The following is a 24817-nucleotide window of genomic DNA, read 5'->3' on the forward strand; positions in this document are numbered from 1 at the left end:
ATTGTTCAAAAGCTCTGTGGTAGTAGTGGGATTGACCAAGATCGGTCAAATCTTCTGTGAAAGCAGACAGGATTAAAGTTTCTGCTGGAATATCTGGGGTTGATATATCAAATGTTCTGTGAGAATGCACCAGATTGGCCAAATGATCTGTAAGAAGATTGCTTAAACTTTCTTAGGTGGGATTGGTCAGCATTTCTGTCCAGGAAGTTGGGATTAACCAAATGTTTTGTGGAAGAAGTCAGGACTGGACAAAACTTCTGTGGGATTAGTCAGGATAGATCAAACAGATCGGTGGAAGTAATAGTTATGGTCGAAATTTCTGTAGGGTTAGTTGGGATTGATAAAAGGTTCCATGGGAGTAGACAGGATTGGTCAAAACTTCTATATGAGTTTTTCATGATTAAATAGATCTTCTGTGTGATTATTCAGGATTGGTCAGATTTCTTGTGGGACTAATTGTGATTGGTCAAATGTTCTTTGGGAGTAATAGGGATTAGTTAAATGTTCTTTAGAAGTTGTTGGGATTGGTCCAAATTTCTGTAGGGTTAGTTGGGATTGATCAATAGTTCTGCTGGAGTAGCCGGGATTGGTCGAACCTTCTGTGGGTATTGTTCAGGATTGGATAAATCTTCTTTGGGATAAGTCAGGATTGGTCAGATTTCTTGTGGGAGTAGTTCTGATTGGTCAAACATTCTGTGGGAGTAATAGGGATTAGTTAAATGTTCTTTAGGAGTTGTTAGGATTGGTCCAAATTGCTGTAGGGGTAGTTGTGATTGGTCAAACATTCTGTGGCATTAGTTCAGGATTTTATACATGTTCAGCAGTCAAATTTCAGTATTTTAGTATTGGTCAAATTTCTTGTGGAAGTAATAGGGATTGGCTAAACTTTCTTTAGGAGTTGTTGGGATTGGTCCAAATTTCTGTAGGGGTAGTTAGGTTTGATCAAACTTTCTTTGGGAGTAGTTGAGTTTGGTCAAACCTTCTGTTGTATTTTTCAGGATAGGTCAAAATTCTTGTGGGAGTAGTTGTGATTGGTCAAACATTCTTTTGCAGATGTGTTGATGATCCATGTGATTATTTATTTCATATTTATGTTTTAAATACTTGCCTTTCACATTATTTATTATTGTTATAAGTGACAAACATTACAGTGAACCTCAGCGACAGCTCTTAACTCGAATCGATGTTGTGCTTTAATTCTAAACCTGCTACTAATCTGTAGTTTTAAGTCAGTTCTAATACTGAAACTTTAACAATCTGTGCAGACTTGGGGCCCGCACGGTTTTTAAAGTACTGCATTAAACACACACACACACACCCACACACAGACACACACACACAAACCATCACGCAGCATCACCAGAGTGTTCATTTCTATTAGCAGGGAACAAAAGATTAATTGGACTGTGACATTTGAGTCAGAGCTTCACTTCCTAATTAAGTAACAGCACAAGAGCTGAAACCTGGCAAAAAGTTTGTGACCCCTCAGCGAATTCACGTCTCTTAAAGACACACACACACACACACGCACACACACTCTGTCATGCCCAATTACTGACTAACACACAGGCCAACAGGTTCTCCCGGCTTCATAAACACCAGCGCATACTTTCCCGATGGAATGGAGTCTGGCTGCAGAGAAAAACAGCTCGGTTTAGCGCAGTGCATCTGTACAAACCCTGAGGAATCAACACTCCTGTAGACCATCGTGCAAATACGGTTGGAAATGAGAAGCAAACCCCAGTCTGACACTTTGCTGTGAGCAAGATTTAGCAGTAAAATCTGTCTTTTTTTTGACAGAGCGTGAACTAATTATTAGCGCCTGCGCTTATTATATACCTCAGGATCTCAGGTTGCTCATTAGAAGCTGACATTGAGATAAATGCCAATGTGCAGCCTTTGATATGTAGATACAGTGTGACCTACGGAAATGCATAATTAGCTCTATTTCATGGTGCGGCATGTTAATGTGCGTTTCTCAAATTGTGTAGCAAAAAAATATAAAAAAATTAATGCAAGAGTTAGTAAAAGTATGCGTCCTATGCGACTTTCTGTAGTAGTGAAAAAGTTCACCGAAGTCCTTGAGGCCTATGAGTCCAGAGAGAGACACAAAGTCATTTTATAAGTCATTCTGGCTAAATGTTCATGACTCCGCTATCAATAGAGTTTATAGCCAAGTCATGAACAGAGCCATTTTTAACAAAGAGGGATATGAATGCTTCCCTTGGGTTCGACATAAAACACATGGATCGTCATCTGGTTCAGCAGAGAGTGATAAACTGTGTAAAATATGTTCTATACGTCTAATAAAAAAAAATCATAATGTTAATGCTTCACTCTGATGAGTAATTAAAATATGCTAGTAGTGCTTTAGCCATGTAGCTAATAATGACTGGACTTCACCTGAAAATACACAACACAAGAAGAGAATTTTTTGAACCTGTGTGAGATTTATTGATTCTACCCAGAGCATGAAATACATAAAAGAGCTTTTCACACGTGAAATATTTCCCCTGGGTCCTAGTAAACTCTGTGTAAAGGGAATCCTAGGTTCTCTAGTTAGAGGTTCCACACTGCTCACACTTTCCCCAGTGTGAATGCTAAATCCTGGCTCTTTATAATCTGAAGTTTCACACTCTACTTTAATAAACCCTCCAACATTTTTGCGTATCAACAACCTGATTGGAAAAACCCAGCAAGCGGCCGCTTTAAATAACGGCTCGCACTTTCTCTTTCATCAGTGAAGACAAAGCTTCAGGTCTGTGGTCCTGCACGTGAACAGGTTATCTTTCACAACTTTATCATATTTTTTTTATTTTTTAAGTTTGTCGCCTAGTCAACCAGCCACTCATTCATTCGCTGATATCTGACTTCCACTAATTTTTCAGCATGACATATATTTTCTCCTTGCTATGGCCGTGATGTTCTGTGTTCTCTATCTATCTATCTATCTATCTATCTATCTATCTATCTATCTATCTATCTATCTATCTATCTATCTATCTATCTATCTATCTATCTATCTGTCTGTCTGTCTGTCTGTCTGTCTGTCTAGCCGTGAGTTTGTTTTACTACCTGTCTGACTCTCTATCTATCTATCTATCTATCTATCTATCTATCTATCTATCTATCTATCTATCTATCTGTCTGTCTATCTATCTATCTATCTATCTATCTATCTATCTATCTATCTATCTATCTATCTATCTATCTATCTATCTGTCTGTCTGTCTGTCTGTCTGTCTGTCTGTCTGTCTGTCTAGCCGTGAGTTTGTTTTACTACCTGTCTGACTCTCTATCTATCTATCTATCTATCTATCTATCTATCTATCTATCTATCTATCTATCTATCTATCTATCTATCTATCTGTCTGTCTGTCTGTCTGTTTGTCTGTCTGGCCATGAGTCTGTTTTTCTATCTATCTATCTATCTATCTATCTATCTATCTATCTATCTATCTATCTATCTATCTATCTATCTATCTATCTATCTGTCAGTCTGTCTGTCTGTCTGTCTGTCTCTGGCCATGATTTTGTTTTTCTACCTGTCTGACTCTCTATCTATCTATCTATCTATCTATCTATCTATCTATCTATCTATCTATCTATCTATCTATCTATCTATCTATCTATCTGTCTGTCTGTCTGTCTGTCTGGCAATGAGTCTGTTTTTCTATCTATCTATCTACACTATATTGCCAAAAGTATTCGCTCACCCATCCAAATAATCAGAATCAGGTGTTCCAATCACTTCCATGGCCACAGGTGTATAAAATCAAGCACCTAGGCATGCAGACTGTTTTTACAAACATTTGTGAAAGAATGGGTCGCTCTCAGGAGCTCAGTGAATTCCAGCGTGGAACTGTGATAGGATGCCACCTGTGCAACAAATCCAGTCGTGAAATTCCTCGCTCCTAAATATTCCACAGTCAACTGTCAGCTGTATTATAAGAACGTGGAAGTGTTTGGGAACGACAGCAACTCAGCCACGAAGTGGTAGGCCACGTAAACTGACGGAGCGGGGTCAGCGGATGCTGAGGCGCATAGTGCGAAGAGGTCGCCAACTTTCTGCAGAGTCAATCGCTACAGACCTCCAAACTTCATGTGGCCTTCAGATTAGCTCAAGAACAGTGCGCAGAGAGCTTCATGGAATGGGTTTCCATGGCCGAGCAGCTGCATCCAAGCCATACATCACCAAGTGCAATGCAAAGCGTCGGATGCAGTGGTGTAAAGCACGCCGCCACTGGACTCTAGAGCAGTGGAGACGCGTTCTCTGGAGTGACGAATCGCGCTTCTCCATCTGGCAATCTGATGGACGAGTCTGGGTTTGGCGGTTGCCAGGAGAACGGTACTTGTCTGACTGCATTGTGCCAAGTGTAAAGTTTGGTGGAGGGGGGATTATGGTGTGGGGTTGTTTTTCAGGAGCTGGGCTCGGCCCCTTAGTTCCAGTGAAAGGAACTCTGAATGCTTCAGCATACCAAGACATTTTGGACAATTCCATGTTCCCAACTTTGTGGGAACAGTTTGGAGCTGGCCCCTTCCTCTTCCAACATGACTGTGCACCAGTGACCAAAGCAAGGTCCATAAAGACATGGATGACAGAGTCTGGTGTGGAGGAACTTGACTGACCTGCACAGAGTCCTGACCTCAACCCGATAGAACACCTTTGGGATGAATTAGAGCGGAGACTGAGAGCCAGGCCTTCTCGTCCAACATCAGTGTGTGACCTCACAAATGCGCTTCTGGAAGAATGGTCAAAAATTTCCATAAACACACTCCTAAACCTTGTGGACAGCCTTCCCAGAAGAGTTGAAGCTGTTATAGCTGCAAAGGGTGGACCAATGTCATATTGAACCCTATGGATTAGGAATGGGATGTCACTTAAGTTCATATGCGAGTCAAGGCAGGTGAGCGAATACTTTTGGCAATATAGTGTATCTATCTATCTATCTATCTATCTATCTATCTATCTATCTATCTATCTATCTATCTATCTATCTATCTATCTCAGGTTTTCACATGTTGTTGAGTTTATGATTAGGTGTCTGCTGCTGAACAACTAACCACAGCTAACCGTAACCCTAACCCGTTTCCCAGATTTAACTCTGTAAAAGCTTCAGAGCAGAGTTCCATAACCCCAATAATGATCCATGCTTCATAACCCCGCTTCTACATTAGAGGTGTGAGCTGTTCCTCTACCTGGGGGTGTTAAAAGTGATGAGAACCCGGGGGTAAGAGCGGTATTGTGAAATGCAATAGAGTCTAGTAAAAAAATTCATTATGTTTACATTACTGTAACTACAGCGTTAGGAAAAAAACTTGGACCATTTTTTACTTGAAAATCAACTCAAGCTAAATATGGGAAAGGTTTTATTTGAAGAGTAACGTTTTATTAAAGTCATATATGTAGAATAGTGTCTCTTTATTTAAAGAGGTAACTACGTATTGATTTAAAAGAGCACTTTATACCGTTTTTAGCTCCCTCTACTCATCCAGGACACGTAAGAAACTGCTGCATTTATTTAACGCTAGTCCTGAATGGATTTCGTCCAAATCACCTGGTCTTTATTTATTCAGCACGGTTAAGTCGATATCTGTCAGGATGAAACACTGCGCAGTAAAATTCAACAGACTACAGAGAATCTGAACCGTTTCTACAATCACAACTTAAAATAATCCATAAAAACCAGCAGCTTGAGCCTCAGTGCTGGATTAAACTCGGATTAAACCTGAGCTAACGCTGTTCTTGTCATCTAGTACACACAGATTTATATGCTACGACATCAGGAGTATTTCTTTTGCAGTTAGCGTACTTCGCTATGTTGATACAAGTTGAAACTTGTAATAGACTTTTAAGAATGTTATTTCTGAAAGCTATCACCTATTATTTGGAGATGATTTTTGTTTTTGTTAAAAATGTTAATTTAAAATGCTAAATAGAAGCAAGTCTCTTAGTGCTTAAGGTTTTTTTTAAATAAAGTTTGATCAAATAGAGCACTGTATGTTTGTTAGCAACAAATTAACTATAAGAGGAGCTGCTAGCATAGCTTGGAGCCATATTAGCTGAGCTGGAAACTTGTTAGGATCTGAAGCTGAGAGCGTGTAAAAGAAACGCAGCATGAAGTTTCATCACACAGAAAACATTCGCTCCAAAGTCCACAAAAGCCTTGAAGCTAAAACTGATTAGCATGGCGAGGCAGCCGAAACTCCGGCGGTGTTGCACTGATCGATAGCTGCAGGAAGTTTCTGGCTCCTGTTTTAACTCCTGAAGAAGAGCATTACAGCGAGGTGGAACACACAAACTCCATTTCTCTAATATGATCTTTTGGCTAAGTAGCAAGTAGCACGATAAAAGATAAGCGTGGAAATCCGATTGCGACAAATAGCTTCTTCAGACAAAGCTATAAAGCATGTTCAATTTAGCCAGCGCCTGCCTCCTGTATCACTTTAATATATCACGCTGCCCGAGCTTCATGGCCAAGGTTAGCCAGCTTTCCTTTTTCATTATTTTACAGTTGACTGTATAACCTTGAACGCTATGAAACCTGGCGCTCTGAAGGCCTGGTGTTTAAAATGCAGCCATAACATCAATTGAAGGAGTGAGTCATAAATTCTGATGAGGCGCTGCAGAGAGGAACCGGCGCTCGGGGACAAATCTTTTCTCCCAGCATAAATACAGATCAATGAGTGTGTAATATATTTATGTACACACACACACACACACAGAGTGTGAAGTGTACTAAAGAGATTAGTGTTAATTGAGATCTTTTCACCACGGAAATCACCAGAATGTAACATTCTGAGCAGAAGTTAAAAACGACAGAGATAAAAACAAAGCGCAAGATGTGATTTTACGATCTTTAAAACAAGTTTAGTTACAAATACTTTTGGAACAATTTACCCCAAAGCTTTCTAAAATTATTATACAGATAATAGAACCTATATATATATATATATATATATATATATATATATATATATATATATATATATATATATATATATATAATATAATATATAAAATATATTTATAAACTGTTTTTTGTGGAAAATTCCAGAAATTGTGAAATGTATGATTTAGAAAGCTAAAATCATTGAAAAAGCTTTGAACAGCTAATAAAACGCTCATCTTAATGCTAATCATATAATAAGAAAATAAAATAAAATAAAATAAATAAAAACAGAAAAATAATGAAACAGAACTTTATAATTCATGATAGAAATGCTAAAAAAGAAGCTAAAAGTAAAGTCCTGCGATAGTCGTTAGAGACAAATTTCAGGACATATAGTAGAAACGCTACTAAAAATACAGGATAGAATCTTGCTAATCTAAAATCTTTCTTTTATTCTTATAATCTTATAATCTTGCTTTTAAAATCTTTTTAAAACAACCCTCTGAAATCCGATGTAACTTTTGAATTGAACAACTCGGAAGGTCCGCCAGAGCGAATCAGCAGGACCTGGTGTTCAGCCCCAGAGAACGCCAGACATGTTCCACCTCACACATCCTCAGTAGATCCACCTGCCAGCTCGCAGGATTTCAGCACGCCACCGAGTGCAAAAAGCAAAATGTTCATGTTAAACAGTCCCTCGGCGTTTTGGCTACAGGCTGAGAGTGAGGAGAGAAAATAAGGTTGGACAGCGAGACGGAACAGGGCGAGAACTTCTGCTGCATTTAGCAGAGGAGCATGCAAGCGTCAGACAGCTTCTGAAAAGCTCTCAGATGGGATCAGCAGCGTGTGCGACGCTGTCAAGGTGAGTTAGCTAACAACATCAGCGCTGGGGGGAACAGGGGAGGGGAGATCGGTGGACGGGTGATAGGAGGATGGGGGGGGTCGGTGGTTGGTGGGAAAATGAGGGGATGAGAAACTGGGGGGATGGGAAATGGGGGGATCAGGAAATCAGAGGGTGGGGGGATCAGGGGATAGAGAAATGTGGGGATGGGGGATTGGGGGATAGTGGGATCGGGGAATGGGGAAACAGGGGGATGAGGGGATCAGGGGATGAGGAGATCGGGGGATGGGCAGCTGGGGAGATGAGGGGATGAGGAGATCAGGGGATAGGGAGATCGGGGGATGGGTGAATGGGGAGATCAGGGGATAGGGAGATGGGGAGATTGGGGGATGGGTGGATGGGGAGATCAGGGGATAGGGAGATCGGGAGATCAGGGGATAGGGAGATCGGGAGATCAGGGGATAGGGAGATCGGGAGATCAGGGGATAGGGAGATCGGGGGACGTGTGGATGGGGTTTAGGGGATGGGTAGATCATGGGATGGGGAGATCAGGGGATGGGGAGATTAGTGGATGGGGAGATCAGGGGATGGACGGATGGGGAGATCAGGGGATGGGGAGATTGGGTGATGGACGGATGGGGAGATCAGGGGATGGGGGATGGGGGATGGAGAGGCTGTGAGGGGAGGGGTTGTGGAGGAATTAAGTGGCTCTCGTTGGCTCATACACATTAAAAAAGGATTCAGTCATTAGTTTAGTTTTAAGTTAGCTTTATTCTGACTTAATGTTGTTACAAAAAATTATGCTAATATTAGAAAAGCATCAGCTAGTACAGGAAGTCACTGGTTTTATTAAAACGTTTTTTTTAAGTGACTTCTGTTGTTATAATCAAACAAATTTTTTCACGTAATAAATTTTTGCTCATAAAAGCCAGACACCAGACGTTAATCATATTAACAAGATTTTGTAGTAACACTGTGCTTTTTTCATTATAATAAGATATTGTTTTATAGTTTTCTTGTTTTTTTTTATGTGACGTTTTTCTTGTAATAAGTAATAAACATTTGCTTCTTGGAGGAATCAGATGCTTTTATTCGCATTAACGAGATCTCATAGTAATGACGCGTAATAACAACGTTTTCTCATAGTAACAGGAGAGTAACTGGAGAGTAATGTCTCTCCAGGGAACGATATGTTTTCTTGTTGTTGTAGTAACATGAACCTTTTATTATAATAAGATCATTTCTGGTGTCCTGAAATGTTTTAATTGTTTTCTTTTTTTTGTTTCTAATAGTAATTCTTTTCTTGAAGCTATGAGATATTTTCTGTTTATAACGTCATGTTCTCTGAGCAAAACAAGTCATTTTCTCATAATAATGAATGTTTTTTCTCACCAAGACCAGATGTTTTTAATCGTATTTACGAGATCTTGTAGTAACGATCTGTTGTTCTCGCTATAACAAGATATTTTTCTCATAGTAACGACGTGTTTTCTTGTTTTTGTAGTACCGTGAGGTTTTTCACGTAATAACGAACGTAATTTGTTTCTCAGAAGAATGAGATGCTTTTATTCGCATTAAGGACTTCTCGTTGTAACGATGTGCTTTTTCTGTAATAACGTAACATTTTCTCGTACTAACGACGTCCCTCCTCGGAATGAGATGTTTTCTTTTTTTTATTTTTATTACATAAAGCTTTTCTTGTAATAAGTTCATGTCAGGTGTAATAAAAAGTTTTCTGGGAATTTAGGGGATGTGTTCTCGTCAGGACGTGATCTCTTTTTGTAATAGCGAGATGTTTTCTGCTAATTACGTCATGTTCTCTCTTCACAACAAGCTGCTTTCTCACAAAAAGCAAAATGTGTTTTTTTTGTCATAAGATGTTTTGCTGTAATAAATCACTGAGTAACATATAAATGTGTCTGAAAAGAGGATGAGACTCGATTCTACTTGATTTTCCTCCTTCTATTTTTATCCTGAATATGATGCATACTCTCACATGCTAGCACACGACCTCGCACAGATGCCTCCATTCACACGCTGCTCAAAAAAAAAACATGAAAAATAATAAACAACTCTTCTTCTGAAGCCCTAAAACTCACAGCTCAGCCGTGTCTAACCCCGCAAACACGATCCATCAACCTCCAGCAGCCCTGATCATGACCTCTACCTGTTAGCATCGTTAAACCCGGCAGGTCCGTGCTACCTGAAGCCTGCAGGAACACGCAGTACAGGGAGAAGAACATCTCCAGGGGATTACTTGCTCCCAGGGAGCTGCTGCATCTCTCTGCAGGACGCTGCACCTCTACCATGACGTGCTAATAGGTTTCCGAGGGATCGGACAGCACGGAATCCTATACACGCCTCATTGTGAAAATTATTTATATGCACTACAACAAGCTGTTGATGCCTGGAACACATGCGGTACAGTGAGCTCAGATGGCCGAGGATTATCGATCTGGTGGAAATCTATATGCTCGCTGGCCAGGAGAGCCATGAGGAATGCTTTCTATGCAGCATGAAAGATTTTCCTTTCAAAGCGAAAAGGCTTGGAGCGACTCGGGAGATTGATATCCAACACACCAGGCACCGGCGCTGTGATGGAAAAATGTGTCATAATGCTTTATAAGTATGTACACAGTGAAACACTGGGACTGATGATGAAGAAGTTGCACGGAAAAATCATGCTAGGATGATGCTCAAGATTCTGAATAATTCTTCAACCCTGATCCTCTGATCAACAACCCAGAGCCTTAGCCACTTCAACCACCAGTGAAACTGGTGAAATTTATTCGCTAGTTTCATTGCATCATTTCCTAGTTAGAACTTTTCTCACATTATATTGCCAAAAGTTTTGGGACACCCCTCCAAATCATTGAGTTCAGGTGTTGTTTTTCAGGGTTTGGGCTCGGCCCCTTAGTTCCAGTGAAAGGAACTCTTAATGCTTCAGCTTCATACCAAGACATTTTGGACAATTTCATGCTCTTTGTGGGAACAGTTTGGGGATGACCCCTTCCTGTTCCAACATGACTGTACACCAGTGACCAAAGCAAGGTCCATAAAGACATGGATGAGTGAGTTTGGTGTGGAGGAACTTGACTGGCCTGCACAGAGTCCTGACCTCAACCCCATAGAACACCTTCAGGATGAATTAGAGTGGAGACTGTGAGACAGACCTTCTCGTCCAACATCAGTGCCTGACCTCACAAATGCACTACCAAAGAAGAATGGTCAAAAATTCCCATAAACACACTCCTAAACCTTGTGGAAAGCCTTCCCAGAAGAGTTGAAGCTGTTATAGCTGTAAAAGTGCGGGACAACTCCATATTACATTCATGTGGATGTAAAGGCAGACGTCCCAAAACTTTTGGTAATATAGGCTTTATATATATATATATATATATATACAGTAATACTTTGACTTATGACTTTAATTGGTTCTGTGTCCGAGCTCGTAACTCAATTTGCTCGTATATCAAATCAAATTTCTCCATTAAAATGAATTGAAATGCTATTAATCCGTTCCAGCCCCCCAAAAACCACACCAATTTTTTTTGTTACGTGTTTTTAAATAAGAAAAATGTACTTTATAAATAACAAATAATGTATAAAACAATAATAATACATAATAAAAGAGAATGTAAAGAAATAAACTGGTTTTATTAAGTGTATTTACGTTGAAGATCAGACGAAGATGCTGGCGGAGGTGGGAGGAGATTGGCGGAGGAGGGGGGCGGAGTTTTTCATTTCGTGCTCTATCACTTAACTTAACTTACTCGCTACACACTTAATGCTACAATTAATTGCTAAATTTAACTTACACACTATGCTACACTTTATCGCTAAACTTAATTACTACTTTTTTAATTTTATTAATTTTTTTTTTTCACTTCACTTAATCATCTTCTTCTCTGACTTTTGCCTTTTTCTCCACACTTTCCTCGATTTCCCTTGTAGGGCGTTTCAATAAAACCTGTCCAAGGAGGTTGCTTCTTCCTCCCTTTCAAAATGTTTGGAAAATGATTGAAGAAGTGTCGTTACACAGTGCCAATGCACGACCTGGAGAGATAACCACGTGAACTGACCACTCGCTGGGCGACCGAGTGTCGGGTGGGGTAAGCTCGCTCGCTCGTAACTCAGATCTCAGCTCGTATCTTAAAGCAAAAAATCGACCCGAGTGACGGCTCGTATCTCGGAAAACTTGTAAGTTGAGTCACTCGTAATTCAAGGTTTCACTATATATATATAACAGATTTTTTAGACAAAACGAGCCTGATTATAAAGTCTATCATATCATATCATCGAATCATCATATCGATTCGCCCTGAAAAGCTTCTTAAACAGTGGGAAAAAAAAAAATTTCACTCATAACCTTTACGCTGAAGCTTTTTCTATGGCGAAAGCTTGAAATGGTTTTTTTGGTGGCTTACAGCAGAGAGCAATATCATTCTCGCTGAAATATCACTGGAATTTTATATAATGGACCTTTACAGCCAGGTTCAAGTCCAGTTCAACATATAATCCATGCTCCTTCTCTCTCTCTCTTGCTCGACGCTATCCATCTCTTTCTCCCTCCTGCCTTCTACGCATCATCTATTGCTGTCTTCTCACACACACACACACACACACACACACACACAATCTGTCCACTTTATGCACTCAAAAGGCTATACAGACATTTACCGGGATGCTTTGCCCACAAAGACAAGGCAACAAAAGACATTCTGCTAGTGGGAGGGAGGGAAGCACTCAGAGACTCTCCTTATTTCTTTCCAAGCACAGAACAAGGCTGAAAGGCCCTCCACAATAAGAGAGGCCGTCAATTATAGTCTGCAGAGGCTGGCACAATAACCGGCGCAATAAGAAGGTTGTTTAATGGGCTTCCTGATGCTCTGGTCTTAAGGGTCTGCTGCAGTGGACTGACTCACTCGCTGATTACTTTTCACCAGGAGAAAACACAGAACATGGCTTTTATGACAAACGCCGCCATACGCTTATCGCTTACCCATGTTTTTCCAGCGACAGCAGCAACAGGAATACGAGGTACGAAAAGGAGATTTGCTTGAGAACAGTTCGAAATCTCTGTCAATAAAAGTGTCAATAAAAGTAACATCGGTAGATGAACGGGTTGTGTAGGAGTGTGTGGGCTATCCAATCGTAACTGAAAGCTCCGCCCCATTTCCACTTTTCCTGCTTTAAATTTGCACAAAGTAAATATTGGGGGTAAAAAGCAGGGTAGTGGTAGCGGAAGTGGCTAAGGATCTAGGTTGTTGATCAGAAGATCAGGGTTCAAGCTGCCACCATTGGACCCCTGAGCAAGACCCCTAACCCTCTTCTACCCCAGGAGCACTGTATCATGGCTGAACTTGTGCTTTGACCTCAACCTCCAAAGTTAAAGGGATATGTGAAGGAAGAATTTCACTGTGCTGTAATGTATATGCAGCAAAAATAAAGACGTCTTCTTCTATTGAATCTTTTGTTACACTGCTGCGTGTTTGATGTAGCTAAATATTAGACACGTAAAAATAAATAAATTAATTAATTCATTCATTAATTAGCACCAATAGCACAAATTAAAATAAATAAATAAATAAATAAATAAATAAATAAAGCTACTTTTTCACCAAGGAGTAAAATGTAAATCTCTTTTAGTGTTAGAAATGTTTATGGTAATGATAACTAGCTGGTTAAAAACACAGGTCCAGCCTCTACACAGAGTCGTAGTCAGTCTACATGAAGGAATGTTTCTAGTGTCTGCATCTTAACTAAAACATCCCGATGGCAGCTTTTCCTTTTCCTTTTCCTACCCAAGCCCTGGGTAATAACCTGAAACCCTGAACCCTGGGGTTTGTGTCTCAGGCGAGTGATTTGTGAGAGGACTGAACCGCTCGGCTCCCTGTAGGAGGCGTAATAACAGAGGGAAGGAGTGATGACTATATATAGACAGCACCGTTAGGGAGGAGAAGAAGGACGCATGCTGTGGTTCTGCTCACCGGTTTTGGGGTCAATGCTGAAATATGCCTGGCCCTGCAGGACGCTGTAGACTATCCTGGCGCTGTTGCCATACGTGGGGTCGTCAGCATCCGTGGCAGTGATCTGGAGAACCGAGGTTCCTGTGTGGAAGAAGAGAAAGACATGTTTTAGAGCACGTGGGTGGAGTTGGAGTGAATCTGTCATAACTCAAGACAGTGGAAGGGCTAATGGACATGCTGATGAACGCAACATTCATGTCCTTTCAGCTGGGAAAGTCTGTATAGATAAAAAGCCTGAAGATCTCTCAAGAACCTGACCTGTAGGCATCACATCATTTCAGCTCTCTTTTATGCCCTTTTATGGAGTTTTGTGGGCATGGCTTAATGTAAACGGTGTTTGATTACTGATTGTTTTTTTTCAAACCCCCACCCCACCCCCACCCCCACCCCACACACACACGAGCATGAAGTAACTCAAAAACTTGTGTTGGGAAACGTTCAGTTCAGTCTGCACTGCTAATAAAAAATTCATAAACAGATGTTCAACCTGAGACGCTGGAAATCACATCGTCTGTACTGTTATTTTTACATGGTAGCTCTGAGCCGCCTCTCACGCTCAGTAACCAAATGTTGACACAAAGAACAAAAATTCAGGCAGTCGGAGAGAATTTGAGTGAGCTGCTGACCGGGTGATTAGAAGTTCAAACCCAGACCTCCCAGAGCGCCACAGGAGGATGGAGCAAAGCCCTTAACCCTCAGCTCCAGGAGCTCGGTAGCATGGCCCAGGCTGCACCCTGAACTCCACTCCATGAGACAAAAAAAAAACAATTCCCTCTCAGGGATTACGCCGGTCTATAAAAACCTAGTTTTTTTTAACCAGCCGCTCGCTTCTGCTGACTTGTTCGTACAGGCAACGTTACGTCAACACAAACAAATCACTCCATCCATCAGCGTCCTGCGCCGGAGAGCTGCAGAGCTGCAGAGCGCTAACTCGATCCGCCGCAGTTATGTATTTCGTTTGGTAAATTTTTTATTTATTTGTTTGTGAGTGGGTGAAGTAAATCGAGTCAGTGAAGTAAGCAGTTCAATCGGAGTCCTCTGATGTGTGTGTGTGTGTGTGTGTGTGAAGAATCGATCACTTCACGGCTCCTCGGCCTGAGCTCGGCTAATCGATGGAGAGAGGGAGGAAAAGGTCTGCACACAATTAGCGCTTTCCTAACACGTTCCTGCAGAGTTATTTATCAGCTGCACGGGACGGCGCTCGCTCGGCCGAGACGCAGGTAAGTGTTGTGTTTTGCTCGGCTTAAACACCAGCGTTCCAGAGCCGGGAAACGGTCCAGGAAGGAATCACGCTCCAGGATCACGGCGTCAGCACAAATATTACTAAAAGGTTTTTTTTAGCATGTGAAGTGTAGCGTATACGGCGCTGATCCTGCGCGCTGCTGAAACAACAGTTTTCTCTTCTCCGCTGAAGCCGTTTTAAAAAGCTGCTCTCTTGTGGTTCTCTGTAACTGCGCCAAGATTCATAAATTGTAGCTGCAAACAAGCGGGATGTGGAAGAAGCGGAACGCCGCAGTGCTCCATCACAAACTGATGACCCAGCTAATAAAGCCATGAGCAGCTCTGAGATAAGATCAGACTCCTGGTCCCTCAGCCGCCGACTTCCTCTCACCTTCCTCTCACTTCCTGTTTGCTTTGCTTCTTGCTGCCTGGTTTGTCCTTACAAGTTATTTTTGACATAAAAACGTGTCTCAGCTGTCTCAGAGACGTTTATACACAACGTCTGAGTGTCACTGTTTTCTTTCTCGCTTAACAAAAACATGAAAAGAAAAATCGATGCACCAAATCGGACCAAATTACTGTTTCATGTACGGATAAAGATAGAGGTCTGGACAAGCAGTTAATCAAAACTACAAAAACTCATGCTCCTTGTGGGAACAGTTTGGGGATGACCCCTTCCTGTTCCAACATGACTGCACACCAGTGACCAAAGCAAGGTCCATAAAGACATGGATGAGTGAGTTTGGTGTGGAGGAACTTGACTGGCCTGCACAGAGTCCTGACCTCAACCCCATAGAACACCTTTGGGATGAATTAGAGTGGAGACTGTGAGACAGACCTTCTCATCCAACATCAGTGCCTGACCTCACAAATGACCACGCTTCTAGAGAGGAATGGTCAAAAACAAACACACTCCTAAACCTCTTCTTCACAGAAGAGTTGATGCTGTTATAGCTGCAAAAGGCGGGACAACTCCATATTACATTCATGCGCATGTAAAGGCAGACGTCCCAAAACTTTTGGCAGTATAGTATAATGTACTTTCTAAACAGATCTGTATAATGACTAAATCACTTATGAGCTGTGGATGTGCAGGTCGGACTTTATTAAGAAGGGGTTGATGTAAAAGAATTTACAGGAACCTTGTTCACAGCAGCTTGGAGGAGTGTAATGTTTCCAGAGTGTCTTTGGGATTTTTTTTTCTGCTTAAATCCACCATATTTTATGGAAATCATACAAAATATTCAGCTGTTTTTGACCTTCTACAAACCAAACACTGAATTTCAGCGTCTGTGAAATTGTGAGCCAGACCTTCTCATCCAACATCAGTGCCTGACCTCACAAATGTGCTTCTAGAGGAATGGTCAAAAATTCCCATAAACACACTCCTAAACCTTGTGGAAAGCCTTCCCAGAAGAGTTGAAGCTTTTCTAGCTGCAAAGGGCGGGACAACTCCATATTACATTCATGTGCAGGTAAAGGCAGACGTCCCAAAACTTTTGGCAAAATAGTGTAATAGAATTAGATTAAAGTACACTGTTGTTTATTTATATACAGTATTAATGTAAATGTTTCCAATCACAATTTTTATTTTCTCTGATTTTCTGATACACAATTTTTTTTAACCCTTGGCCCGGTACAGAACCAGGATATGGGTTCGGTGTCGTCTCTTATTGATACCGCGTTCCAGACCATGTACTAGTGCGAAGTTCTTGATTCTCATCGATTCTGAGACAGAAATTGATTCCTACAGAACGTACTTCTCATTAATCGATCAGAGACGTGACAGATTTACTGACACACTGACTCTTACAAGCACAAGCGTGAGTGTTTACGCTAGTTTTCACGTTAACATGATGTTTGGACGTAGCTGGAGAACTTACTCCCTGTTTTCCAGCAGCCACGTCTGAATTCAGTGCCTATTTGCTCTGTGCTAGCCATAAAACGAAGAGGAAACCACACACCATGTAGCGAAGTGATGGAACCTGCTACAGCGTCTGTAAACACATCACACACTCCTCCTGACCATCTCACTCGTCTGGTTAACTTTAACATCCAGAATAAATCTTTTCCAGACGTTTAGTTTCTCTGTGATCTTATTGTCTTTTTTTAAACCTCACTGCTGTTGTATTTTTAATTTCTTCTCCTCCCTTTCTCTCTTACACACACACACACACACACACACACAAAATCAATCCATCTCTTTAGGTCTTTCTGTCTCCACGTTCTCCCCTAAGGCTTTCTTTTCTTCTCGAACACACACACACACAAACACACACACACACACACTCTCTCTCTCTCTCTCTCTCTTTTTCATTACCCCCCCCTCCCTTGCTTCCTCTCTCTTTCATTTCCCCCTCCTTCCTTCCTTCCCTCTCTCTCTCTCTCTCTCTCTCTCTCTATCTCCCCCTCTCTTACACCCCCCCGACCCCCCTCTCTCTGTCTCTCTCTCTGTCTCTCTCTCTCTCTCTCTGTTTCTCTCTCTCTCTGTTCCACTGGTTCTATCTCTCTCTCTGTTCTCTGGTTTTATTATCCCACATTGCCCTGCAGAATCCCCTCCCATCAGCACACACACACACATACACACTCACCGATGTCGGCCATCTCGGGTACAGAGGCAGTGAAGGGGCCGTTGGGGAAGGTAGGCGCGTTGTCGTTCACATCCTGGACCTTGATGATGAACTCGGACTCGGGTTCCACGGTGTGATGCGTGACGCTGTGGATGGCGCGGGCGTGGAGGACGTAGTGGTTCTTCTTCTCTCGGTCCAGGCTCTTCGTGGCATGGATGTCTCCTGTAGACTCATTAATGGTGAAGATGGTCCCAGCACCTTCTCCTGAGAGGAGATACCGCACCGAGCCGTCACCTTTATCCGAGTTGGAGTGCAGCTGTAGGAGGAAATAAACGAGTCTGTAGTGGATTGTGTAATCATGCCGCAAGACTAGAAAGAATAAAAAACTGCAGGATGTGTGGTTAAAGGAAAATAATCAGCTTCGGAAGAGTCACACACTGCTGTCTAAAAGAAATCAACTCCTTCTGACCAATCAGAAGCCAGAATTCAACAGATTCAAAACACAAATGAGATGGACTCTACATTTACATAGGTTTTCTTCATCTCAGGTCTGAAAAATAAAATCCAACAAATAAAAGAAAAGAAAACTACTGAATAATTCTTTTGTGCCACTGCTCTCTTCACGTCACTTGTTTGTGCATGATGTTTGGTGAAAACCTTTCGTGGTGGATTTGTTAAATAATAAATGAAAGGGTTTCAGAGAGCAGCAGCTGTATTTAAACTTCTTTTACACAGAAATCTGAACACAATACAGAGCTTTTCTTCCTCACGCAGCAGCAGACTGTGATCTAGGAAACTCTTACATCTTGTTATTCTGCACAGTTTAATTGCTGTTAATTGAGTAAGATAAGTGTGTAGTGCTGCTGCCTCTGTAAAGCATTAAACCTTCACCAGGGACAAAAGACATGATGTTTTTTATAATATATTTTGATCAAATCCGTCAGTGATGGTCACCGAGTCATTCGCTTCACTGAAGATAAAAGTGAAAAGTAGAAGCCGAAACAACACAATTCCTCATGTATCTATGACCGACTTCGTGATTATCAAACAGAGATTTTATACAGGTTTGTTTTTTTGAACATAAGTCATATTTAAAAGTGAATCACATTGCTTTTCATGAATCAGTAAGTATTTGACTCAGTGAATCTTTCTGTTTTGACTGAGATGCACTCCTGTCTCATTCAGTGAATCAGTGTCGACTCTGTGAATCTTTCTGCCATGACCGTGATCTTCACTTGTTCAGCGGATCAGTGTTTGATAAAGTGAATCATTTTTATTCACCACTTTTGAACATGAATCATATTTAAAAGTGAATCATATTGCTTTTCATGAATCAGTAAGTATTTGACTCAGTGAATCTTTCTGTTTTGACTGAGATGCACTCCTGTCTCATTCAGTGAATCAGTGTCGACTCTGTGAATCTTTCTGCCATGACCGTGATCTTCACTTGTTCAGGTATTCAGTGTTTGATAAAGTGAATCATTTTTATTCACCACTTTTGAACATGAATCATATTTAAAAGTGAATCATATTGCTTTTCATGAATCAGTAAGTATTTGACTCTGTGAATCTTTCTGTTTTGACCGAGATGCACTCCTGTCTCATTCAGATTTGAATCTTTCTGCCATGACTGTGATCTTCACTTGTTCAGGTATTCAGTGTCTGATAAAGTGAATCATTTTTATTCACCACTTTTGAACATGAATCATATTTAAAAGTGAATCATATTGCTTTTCATGCATCACAAAGTATTTGAATCTTTCTGTCCTCACCGAGATGCACTCCTGTCTCATTCAGTGAATCAGTGTCGACTCTGTGAATCTTTATGTCATGAGAGAGAATCATGGGTAAAATTCACTCCTCTCTGGTTCAGTGAGTGAATCAGTTGAATCGGTGTTGACTCAGTGAGTCTTTTGGTAATGACAGAGATTTGCTTCTCATTTACTTGCTTGATTTAGCGAATCATTTTGCTCATAACTAAGATGCAGTGAATTGGTTGAATCAGCCAATCAATGAGTCATTTGGTCATCAGAGTTTCAGATGATTCTTCTAAACACAGACATATAACTGCACATTTATTCAAACTGAACAAATCTGAATGATTCATTTAACTGAACTGACTCAAATGAATCTTAAACAAATCTTTGCATATTGTCAGTATAAATAAAATACACACTTACAGTAGGTGTTATATATGATATATGATGACCTCAATGTTGAACCCAGACATTGATCTGGACCATCCATGATTTGTTAAATAAAAGAGCAGCAGCTTCATCCAGCAGAGTGGATCAAAAAGGGAAAAAAATAAAACAGATTTAATTAAAGAATGTTATCTCAGAAATCACCTACGTTTTAGGAACTCATTTCGGAGCGTTCGGGTCGCCTCGGGCGAGGAATCATTTCTGTTTTTATTAGTGCAATAAAATCACAGACGGAGCACCGAGCAAGCGTTAAAAAAAAAAATCAAGAAACAAAAAAAAAATCCCGACATTGATCGTAGCTTAAAGGCACATCTGTGAAACTGACCGCAACAAGTTAGAAAGAAATTGCTTTTTTCCCAAACAAATGAGACAGCACTGGAAACAGGTTTCAGATGTTTCACTAGAAAAAAAGCGTTGTTTTAATCTTTTACCTGCTAAAATTTTTCACCTGGCCTCGTCCACAGAGACTGTTAATCTCCTGTGTCATTCAGAGGATCAGTGTCCACTCTGAATCTTTCTGTTTTGACCGAGATGCATTCCTGTCTCATTCAGCGAATCAGGATCGATCTTTCTGTCATGACTAAGATTTGTTTCTCTCTTGTAAAGCAAATAATTTTTAGACTCTTTGAATCTTTCGGTCTTGACTGTGATCTTTACTTGTTCAGCGAATCAGTGTATAATAAAGTGATTGATTTTTATTCACGACTAAGATTTACACCTCTCTCATTCAGTAAATCAGGGTTTCAGTTAATGATTCCTTTTGAACATGAATCATATTTAAAAGTGAATCATATTGCTTTTCATGAATCAGAAATTATTTGACTCAGTGAATCTTCCTGTCGAGACCGAGATGCACTCCTGTCTCATTCAGTGAATCAGTGTCGACCCTGTGAATCTTTCTGTCATGACTGAGATTTGTTTCTCTCGTGTTCATCAAATCATTTTTGACTCTTTGAATCTTTTGGTCATGACTGTGATCTTCACTGGTTCAGCAAATCAGTGTTTGATAAAGTGAATCATTTTTATTCTTGACTAGGATTTACATCTCTGTCGTTCAGTGAATCAGTGTTTGTGTGAATGAATCCCTTTTGTCATGACTAGGATTCGTTCCTGTATCCCATTCACTGTTTCACTGTTTCAGTTAGTGATTCCTTTTGAACATGAATCGTACAGCAAATCATTTTTGACTCTTTGAATCTTTCAGTCATGACCGTGATCTTCACTTTTTCAAGGAATCAGTGTTTTTATTCACGACTAAAATGTCTCTCGTTCAGTGAATCATTGTTTGAGTGAATGAATCTTTTTTTTTTGTCATGTCTAAGATTCGTTCCTGTATCCCATTCAGTGAATCATTGTCTCAGTTGTTCAGTGATTCCTTTTGCACATGAATCGTATTTGAAAGTGAGACTGTTTATCTCCTCACGCAGTAAAACCACTCTCTAAGAGCATTTAAAGAGCATCACTGATTTCACTTCACGTTCAAAACTCCTTTTTGTAGAGAAGATGGTCTTTTTTATGCGTCTCTGTATAAGTAAGGAAGAAAACAGTCAGTGTCACGGTGTCACAGGAAAATAATCAACCCAGGCGTCGAGTCGAGTTACTGCCTTCAGCCTGAGGGGATTTCCTCATAACACCACACGCTTTTACGGCTTTTATTTACATCCGTTTTATAGTTTAATGTCGTGGAAACGAGTTCATTCCTGATGTCACTTGCGTTATAGCAGCTATAAACACTTGTACCCTCACCAGCTGAACTTTATTCTCTCTCTGTGTTACTGAAAAAAAACTCCTCTGTACTGAAGATTTCAGAAAACCTCCAGCTTCATCTCTGACTGTTACAAAGCTCTGACACTGGAGACTCCTTCCATACATGATAAACAAACCTTCATTACAACTACAGTTTTTGTTGTCTGCGAATTCCCTGTGAATGAGCTGTTACCATGGAAACGATGTCCTTCAGTCCCTACAGGATTTCACACTTTTACAATCGAAGGACTGAACAAAATCGAGAGAATTCAGAAAACACAATCAGACAAAGTGAAAAAGGCAGGTATAGTTTGAGAATGGAATTCTGACCTCTGATTGGACGCAACATCGGTCACTCAGGATCTACAGGAAGTCCAGCAGTAGCTGCAGCAGTAGAAAGGGGATTTGTGTGTATGAACACAGCTCTGCTCTTATAGCGCTCCTTACATCCTTTAAACTGGTGAATCGTTCAGTGAATCATTGTTTCAGTTAGTGATTCCTTTTGAACATGAATCATAATAGAAAGTGAATCATATTGTTTTTCAAAAAAGTATTTGAATGAATCAAAATGTATTTGACTCAGTGAATATTTCTGTTTTGACCAAGATGCACTCCTGTGTCATTCAATGAATCAGTGTTGCCTCTGTGAATCTTTCTCCCATGACTTACTTGTTCAGCGAATCAGTGTTTTTATTCACGACTAAAATCTGGAATAGTTTGGTCTTCCGAACATTCCTGGTGTGTTTTTAGAGATCGCTAACTAATCTTTACTCCTTGATACACTATCAGTATATCCAACATCACGCCATATGAACGTCCTTCATCACAGTAGAGCTGAATGACCTCCATTTTCTTGTAAAGATAAATATATATGTTGGTCTTCTTCACAAGATTTAAAGTTGCACTGTGGAGAACAAAAAATGGTTTAAAGTGAAGGCAGAACTCCACACATGTAGAAGAAATAAAGTTAGATACACAATATCCTACTTCCTGTATATCCTGATTGACAGATGTCTCGTCCAATCAGAGGTAAGCATTCCGTTCACACACTACACCTACCTTTACCGCTCTGTCTGATTTGTCCTGATTTGACGTGTCACATGACATCATCACAACACGCATCCATCTTGTGTAAACATGAGATGAGTCCAGCTCTCAGAGAAAGTCATTACAGATGTGTCTCATTGGTTGGGATTTCACCAGTTCAAAATGCACAAAAACTCAAATTTTGGGAAAAAAATGTTGCTAATTCAAGCCTTTTCAGTTGTAACAATATAAAAAAAACCTGATTATGGAAAACGAATCAACAGATTCTGACCAATCAGGATTGAGCGCTGATTATAATGTGATTTCCTGTGCATTTCTTAAATCCTTAAAACCAATGGTGAGAGTATGTAACGCATCACATGTAGCTCCTGATTACATTTTCCCCAAATAAACTTTTGTTCCAGAAACTTCTCCAGCCACAGTGACACCTCGAACACCAGAGTTCTCCTCGCACTCCATCAGTGTAAAAAGTGTAAAAGTTGCTGGTACTTTTTCCGCTCAGGTGAAACAGCGAGTGCAGACGCTCAGCTCCTCTGACATTTTGAGGATAAAGCCTTTGGCGCCTGGCGGAATAAAGTGGAGCTGAATATGAAACATGAGCAGAGGAGGAAGCAGTGTGGACTGATTCACGCCGGCTTCATCCCACTGCAGACTGCACCATATTTCCCCAAAGCACTGCGCTTATAACAACTTTAATCATCAACGGCTCCGAGTTACACTGCGGCGGGAAGGTGGTGCGGACGGAAATAAAAGCTGAAGAATGGGAAAAAATGAAAAAGATGCTGTTAAATGACTCACTTCGAGCTCAATTTGATTGGTTTGTGTTTGTCGTATTTTGTTTTTCCAGTAAATTTTTCCATTTAAAGGTGCAATATCTGATTTTATTATTTCATACTTCAACAAATAAACTGGAAAATATCTTAAACATGATTAAAACGATGCATTTAAGTGCAACTCTATTACACGGCTGAGGCATTCTGTATGAAATGCAAAAACGGTGCTTGTTTCTGTTTTCTGATGAGCCTCCGGTCAGCTATTTTGTGGCCACGCCCATAGTTAGATGTAATTCTGCCCATTTCTCATATCAGGCTGAAATCTGCACAGCCAGGTCACTCCCCCATGAGCCAAAAACTAAGCTTTGAATAAATCTTGGCTAGTTTTTTTGGATGTCTTATCTATCGATATAAATATTTCCATTCCGTAGCCACGCCCCCCGTTTAGACTTAACTCCGCCTATTTCTCATATCAGGTGAGACGTCTTATCTATCAAAATTTCCCTGATTTTTTATTTCGAAATTTGCGTTAAACTTTTGAATCATCAACAATAAGTTACCTAAACGTGACAGGAGTAGAAGAATGTGGTCTAAGCGGATGTATCGAACCTGTAATTGTTTGTCTCACGAATCTTAGAGTAAAAAAATTCACTCTTGTCATTTCCATCGTGATTTTTTTCTTTTTTCCAGAAATTATTACCGTGTTGGTAACATTAGAGAAACACACAGCCTGTGGTGTGTGTGTGTGTGATTTGCATTTCTTTTCCCCTTATCCATAAGTGTTTATGAATCTTTTATGTAGATTTGGAGCATGCTTATAGCGGTAATAACGCCTCCCTCGCTCTGTATCCAAACCCGGAAATTCAGACAACTGCACGTTTTTCAAATTTCCGCCGATTCGTAACGGCAGAATGTTAGCGCAAAGTTTTTTTCTGCAACAATCCATAATTACAGCAAACACATTTACAGCTAAGCAGCTCGGTGCCAAAAAACAAGCCCGAGGGCAAACAGGAAGCTGAGAGAAAGCGTGAATCGCTCGAGAGATGCGATCATTTTCAGGTTACTTATCCAATGATCCATGCTGGCATTTTATTCGCTAATGATCACTACAGAGGACGCCGAATGAGCTTCATCCAAAAAAACTGAATCACACAATCTGCCAGAGCAAGTCCCTGAGTGTAAAAAAAAAAGAAAGAAATATAATAACTTGGCATGCTGATCAGGCTGATAGTGAAACAACACACACACACACACACACCTACACACACACACACACACATACACACATACACACACACACACATGGTGCATCTCTGTATCTTGGCTACTCCTAAAATCCCACAACAGAGAGCAATTAGTCAGGACGACATTGACCTTCTAAAGTTCCTCCCTGTGGCTATTGAGGAACGTTCACCTTCACGGAGACGTGTGCAAGGCCAACGCTTTTCCTGCTTTCTCTTTGCACCTGCAGATCCCACCTCGTGCACGGGAGT

The 24817-nt window shown here is 40.6% G+C and overlaps 1 protein-coding gene across 2 annotated transcripts in view; it reads right to left on the reverse strand.

Moving 5' to 3' along the window:
• cdh18a (cadherin 18, type 2a) overlaps nucleotides 1-24817 on the reverse strand; it is a 110957-nt gene that overhangs the window by 12558 nt on the left and 73582 nt on the right. For both annotated transcript variants that reach the window (XM_058417857.1, XM_058417856.1), the window contains exons 3-4: nucleotides 17576-17870; nucleotides 13725-13844 (exon numbers count right to left, since the gene is read on the reverse strand). In XM_058417857.1, the coding sequence (XP_058273840.1) occupies nucleotides 13725-13844; nucleotides 17576-17870 (415 nt within the window). The remainder of the gene's footprint in view (nucleotides 1-13724; nucleotides 13845-17575; nucleotides 17871-24817) is intronic.

Source organism: Hemibagrus wyckioides, linkage group LG20, assembly GCF_019097595.1.
Source record: "Hemibagrus wyckioides isolate EC202008001 linkage group LG20, SWU_Hwy_1.0, whole genome shotgun sequence".
In the NCBI taxonomy this organism is placed as follows: Eukaryota; Metazoa; Chordata; class Actinopteri; order Siluriformes; family Bagridae; genus Hemibagrus; species Hemibagrus wyckioides.